General features: G+C 37.7%; 1 protein-coding gene across 1 annotated transcript in view; it reads left to right on the forward strand.

Moving 5' to 3' along the window:
- The window catches only part of USH2A (Usher syndrome 2A (autosomal recessive, mild)), a 939168-nt gene that overhangs the window by 715524 nt on the left and 217143 nt on the right, over nt 1–6501 (forward strand). The window contains exons 51-52 of the mRNA XM_010853294.1: nt 737–960; nt 6417–6490. Of these exons, the coding sequence (XP_010851596.1) occupies nt 737–960; nt 6417–6490 (298 nt within the window). The remainder of the gene's footprint in view (nt 1–736; nt 961–6416; nt 6491–6501) is intronic.

The following is a 6501-nucleotide window of genomic DNA, read 5'->3' on the forward strand; positions in this document are numbered from 1 at the left end:
TGGGGGTCAATGACTGTCTCCATAAGGTCTTCTGCCACTGCCCTGCACCTCAAACCCACATCTAGCAATGGATCTACTTGCAGCTGAAAAAAATGCTGGCCAGCTGGCCAACTGGTTTACCTGATCAGTGAGCATGATCAACTGGTTTTGAATACAAATCTCTCTTATGATCAAGGATGGCTATAGTTGCTGCTGGATTCACAAGGAGCATCTATCTGTATCTTAGACAAAGGCAGGCAGAAACTTACAAGATGCTTAGGCAATGTCTCCAGTTCTAGGCTGGTGCTCCCTCTCCACTGCCTAGCCTCTTATCCCAGAGTGCTTGGGTGACTTCTTCTCCCTTGTGAATTTCTAGAGATTTCTTCTGAATTCCTGTGGTTTAACTACCACTTCTTCCATAACAAGATGTTATCATCACAAAATGGGCAGGTAATTCTCATGACAGAAATCAGATCATTTTTTTTTTAATGGAGCTTCAGAGAAGTTTGGCCCCCTGCTGAATGATTTTTAGTACACTTCCTCTTGTGTGTTCTTTACCTAATTAGTGTCTAGTGCAAGAGCCCTAGACAGAAGAACTCCTCGCTGTACATTTAAATCACCGTGCTAGGGAAATGCTACCTGAGCTATTGTACCATTTCAGCCTGAGTCTGACATTTTTATACCAAACTTTATAACAGCCTCAGTTTTCGTCTGTTTTTTAAATTTCATATTCATATATAACATTTTATTGTTGCAGGGATGTTCTGTTGTGGGCTGGATTATGTGAATATGTCAGATACCATATGCTGCTCAGCTTCCAGTGGAGAGTCTAAAGCACATGTTAAAAAGAATGACCCAGTGCCAGTAAAATGCTGTGAGACTGAACTTATTCCAAAGAGCCAGGAATGCTGTAATGGAGTTGGATATAATCCTTTGAAATATGTTTGCTCTGACAAGATTTCAACTGGAATGATGATGAAGGTAATTGATAGAAAACCTCTCAGAGGCACTGATTTGACAATGGAAAGAGAAATACATTGTTCATAACTATTTTTCTAAAATAGGAATATAAAAACTCCTGTGTGCATTATTCATTTTCACATTACATCCATATTAATACCAAATGAGTTCGCTATGATTGATGTTATTGCAATGAATTCTAAAGGAATTAATAATGATTAGCTGTTCTCAGGAAGCTTTACCAGCACTTCAGATTAGTGCAGACACAAAGTCTGAGATGCTGAAAGAGCGGGCATGGTGTTGTGGATGGAGATGAAAAGAAATTTAGCTTCTTCCCTCTAGTCCCCCAACCATAGGACTTTACTTTCTTTTAATAGAGACTTCAGGTCCAGCAGATTCACTTAGTTGTGTACATTTCATACTCCTAGAGACAGTGCAAGTTCAGCAAAAGCTAGCCAACCACAAAAATGAATAAGCCTATGGGCACATCATTTATGTCTGTCCGTTGAGATGCTTCACACTCAGCCATGCCTTACTTGTTAGCATTAAACTTGACCCCAGACTCCAGAAACCCACCATCTTAAGGAAAGGACTAGGAACATTTATTTGTCATTAGGAGATGGCTAAAATGGCTGCTTTCATCAAAGACAGTGGAAGAAATCTTGATGACTGAAGTAATTATACAATCATGGTGTGAACATCATGGACGTGGAATGGACCATAAGTCTTGAGAGTTTTAGGGCCCTGGCAAGCACTTTGCAGCAATGAATATTAACACATAATACTGTTGAAGAGAATAGATACTTCATGGAAGTGAATAATCATACAGAATGCTCAATAAAAATAGGTTTTTTGTCTACAAAATTTTTTAAAAGTCAATCTGATTTCATAGCAAATAGACTTCTGGATACAGTTGGGGAAGGAGAGGGTGGAGCAAATTGAATTAAGAGAGTAACGTTGAAACATATGTTACGATTTGTAAAAAAGATAGTGGGAATTTGCTGAATGACTCAGGGAACTCAAATCTGGCATTCTGTGACAACCTAGAGGGGTGGGAGGTGAGAGAGAGGCTCATAAGGGAGGGAACATATGTATACTATGGCTGATCTGTATTGATGTATGGCAGAAACCAACACATCATTGTAAAACAATTATCTTCCAGTTAAAAATAAGTAAATTTTAAGAATTGGTCTGATTTGAACAAAACTTTAATTAGCCAGTTCTATGAAAGAAATATAATCAACACTATGTTTCTAGAGTCTAAGTTTATTCCAGGCCAGTGTTTTCAGAAGTTTGGACTAGGACATTTTTCTTAAGTAATATTTTTATTACTTATAAAAATACTAACTTATTATTACTTTTATTACCAGTCTTAAAGAACTGGTAATGTCGCAAGAATATGCCTTTGAAATAACAAGTTAGGAAGGATCTATGTAGAAAACTCTCCTTAAAAGGGCATTCATGTTTGAAAAATGAAAATAGAAAACCTATTCACTTCAGAAATGACACCATCATTCACAATTCATCTCATGTTAGTAGCTCAGTCATGCCCGACTCTTTGTGACCCCATGGACTGTAGCCCATCAGGCTCCTCTATCCATGGGATTTCCCAGGCAAGAATACTGGCATGGGTTGCCATTTCCTTCTCTAGGGGATCTTCTTGACTCAGGAATCAAACCCAGATCTCCTGCATTGCAGGCAGATTCTTTACTGGCTGAGCCACCAGGGAAGCCTCATTCACATCTACATGTTTCAGTATTGTCCACCTCACATTTGATTCCCAGGCATCTGGTTTTGGTCAGGAAGACACAGCTTCCGTTACAAGGGGACATTCAGGATATACCTGTGATGTTTTAAGGTGGCCTGAATTGGCTCTATGAAGGCCAACTAACACTTGTATTTAAAATTCATATTTAAATGATTGTGATCAGGAGAATTTTTTTTAAATGCTGAATCAAGCAGTATGTCATAGGTAAAACTCAATCTCTAGACTCAATTCTGTTTCCTGAAGACCTTCCTAGAGTCTTCCAACTTCTGCTCCAGCCTGGACTGGATCTCTGTGGGGTTTCTGCATGGTTGTCCCAGCCAGGTTCCCAAAGCTGTCTCTTTGGGAAATCTCTTTCCTCCTTCTCTGTGTTGGTCTCCCTGTATTCCGAGCCCCAAATGTCCCTTCTTCATGAAGAATTGACTCTCCGGGTGTAGGTACATGAAAGGTAAATATTTTGAGAGCTTGATGTTTGAAATTATTGTAATTCTCCTACCCACTGGATTGATAGCTTGCCTAGGTGTACAATTCAAGAGAAAAAAAAATTATTTTTACTCAGGATTTTGAATCCTTTTCTGGTTTTTTTAAACTGTCATTGCTATTCCAACACCTGTTTCTTTGTAGGTAACCATGTTGTTTTTCCTGACAGTTTTTAAGACGTCCTCTTTTTTCTGCTTTTCTAAAATGTCATGACAATGTGCCTCTATGTATATGCTCTTATCACCATTATTAATATTGATAATGATATACTTCTTGTGGACTTTTTCAGGGTGGAGCCTCATGGTCTGCAGTTCTGGGAAACGCTATTTTATTATTTCTTTGATAATTTGCTCCCTCTTTTGTCTCTCTTTTCACTGATAAGTTGGGTGTTGAAGTTCCTTAACTGATATTTTAATTTTTTTCCTTCTTGTTTCTTGCCCGTTGACTCATCTTTTTCAGTGTTATAAGATATTGTCTTAACTTTATCTTTCCACCATTCTATTGATTTGTTGTGGAGTTTTTTTGGCTGTCTTTTTTTTTTTTTAGTTTTTGATGGCTCTTTCTTTTTTGCCAATTATTACTTATTTATGGCATCCTACTCTTATTTCATCCATGAAATGTCTTTATTTCTCACTCTGAAAATATTCATTCTGTTGTTGCTTTTTAAATTGTTTGTTTGCTTTGTCCTTTGAATTGTCTTGCTTGTTTGTTTGATACTATTTTTTTGCCTATAAAGTTTTGGTTTTCTCATTTATTTTATTGACGTATAGTTGATTTACAGTGTTGTGTTCATTTCTGCTGAACAGCAAAGTGATTCAGTTTTATGTGTGTGTGTGTGTGTGTGTTTGTGTGCTTTTTCATATTCTTCTCCATTATGGTTTAAGCTTGGTATGATTTCATTTTCTTCTTTTCCTTGTTTTGTTTTTGCTTCCTCTGACTTTTTTTCTACATTTTTAAACTTCTTTTTTTCCACTCGAGATTAACTGACATGTTGTTATATGTAGAAATCCATTGGTGGGGAGCACAGTACGGTCCTCATTATGGAAAGATGGCTTTTTGTCAATAAATCACATTACCAAGAATCCTCAATAGGTGTACTTAATGAAGTATCCTTAAGTGCTCCATCCTAGGTCGGGATGGGATACATATCCAGCCACCATATGGGGAAACCAGTAGAAACGAGGGGTTCTCACTGAGCAGTATGCAGACTTTTATTTAGTTTTCCCACTCTGGCTTATATTTTCCAAGGAACCCTCTCTATTTTTTTTTTAAAGCTTCACAAATTATTTTCTAAGTTTCTCTCAGTTTTTTAATACTTTGCCAAATACAGCCATAACCACATATGTACACAGGCTCATGTACTAGCCTATGCTGTCTTGCCTAGAACAGTGAATTCAGGGGTACCTGGCTTGCTTTGACAGTCATCCCAGAGCCGAGTATTGCCAAATATTTAGCCACAGCATAACAGAGCTTCTCAGATTCCCGAAACTCACTATGAATTTCTTTGCCGCCACTTGCTTAACCTGAAGACAATGCCACTTTATACTTTAGGATTTTGTTGTTGTTATTAAGGAAACATTCAACTTCAAAGCACTAAATTCTGTTTTTTCTATAACACATCGAACAATACCAAGGTAAAAACAGATGTCCTCATGTATGGAGTGGGTCAACAAAAGGAATTTTTTTAACTTTTCACAGGTTAGTCCAGTGTGATTTCAGAAGCTCCCCTCCATGCAATGTCTCAGGAACCCAAGTCCCTTCCATCTTGTGAGAAAAGGAAAAGAGTGGAGGACTGTACATGTAGAGTCTTCCCTGGATGCAGAAAGTATCTCTTCTGAACACCATCGCACAGACATTTCTGGTCACATGATTCCTCCTCTTGTAGTCAGACTGGAAAATCTAGTTTTCCTAGGGAGAAAAGACAAAAATGGACATTCCTGTGTACATTATCTCTGCCACATACATCCACATCCCAAAAAATAGGTGTTATTTCTCTTCCTTCAGATCAGATCAGATCAGTCGCTCAGTCATGTCTGACTCTTTGCGACCCCATGAATTGCAGCATGCTAGGCCTCCCTGTCCATCACCAACTCCCGGAGTTTCACTGAGACTCATGTCCATCGAGTCAGTGATGCCATCCAGCCATCTCATTGTCTGTCGTCCCCTTCTCCTCCTGCCCCCAATCCCTCCCAGCATCAGAGTCTTTTCCAATGAGTCAACTCTTCGCATGAGGTGGCCAAAGTACTGGAGTTTCAGCTATATTCCTTTATTGTCATTTGGTTGGGCTTTAAGAGGAAGTGAAGATAAATGTATGTGTTCAGTTCACCATATTTAAGTGGAAATCCAACTATATTTTTCTGAGCAGCTTTATTTTCATGATCTTTGGGAAAATTAACTTATTTTAGATAATAGAGAGATTCAATGTAGACCACTTTTAAATAGCAAGAATGATTTTAAATAAGTTATGCTACCTATACAAAAGGAAAATGAAGTAGAACTTTGCCTTGTAGAAATATTGCTTTATTTCTATCTCCTGTAATTTCAGATGATGAAGTATTTCATTTTCTGAGCTTAAAGCCTACTTATACATATCAATAACTACAAAAAGCCCAGAGATTCACCAGATAAAAAGTTTACACATATAAATAATAATGATTATAATGACAGTTTATGAAATATTTAAATTTTATAGAACTTGGATGTAGAATACTTCTCATTGGTCCAACATTCCCAAGAGTACACGAAGCACAGATTCTCAAATTTCACATTCTTTATTTTATTTTTTCTCTAAAATTCCATCAGGAAAGTGTCAAAGTAACAATAATAAAATAATGACTACTATTATTATTTATAGTGTATCTACTAAGTGTAAGACATTTACGTTCTGCATTTGAGTCATGCAACAAATCTGTGTAGTAAATTGAACTTCCATTCTTTCATGGAAGAAGCTGAGGCTTTGACAGTATAAGAGACTTGTTCAAGGTCACAGCACTAATAAGTTGCAAAACTGGATTATGAGTCTAAATCTGTGTCATTTCAAAGTAACTTCTCTTTCTAGTAATGCAGACTGCCTTCATTTCTTTTTTAAGAGTTTTGAGATAGTCACTCATGAACTAAGCAGAAGAAAATTTCATTTGAGAGTTGTAGAAACCTAGCCCACCCATGTCTAAATGAAAGTCTTAAATCTCCTCCCCGCTGCCCACACTCTCCCCACCTCTACCACCTGACTTAGGAAACGAAAGCATGCCGAACCCTCTGCCCGACGTCCATGGAAGCCACAGCACACTGCGGCAGGTGTGACTTCAACTTTACCACCC

The sequence above is a fragment of the Bison bison genome, unplaced genomic scaffold (genome assembly GCF_000754665.1).
Source record: "Bison bison bison isolate TAMUID 2011002044 unplaced genomic scaffold, Bison_UMD1.0 scf7180017864325, whole genome shotgun sequence".
NCBI lineage: Eukaryota > Metazoa > Chordata > Mammalia > Artiodactyla > Bovidae > Bison > Bison bison.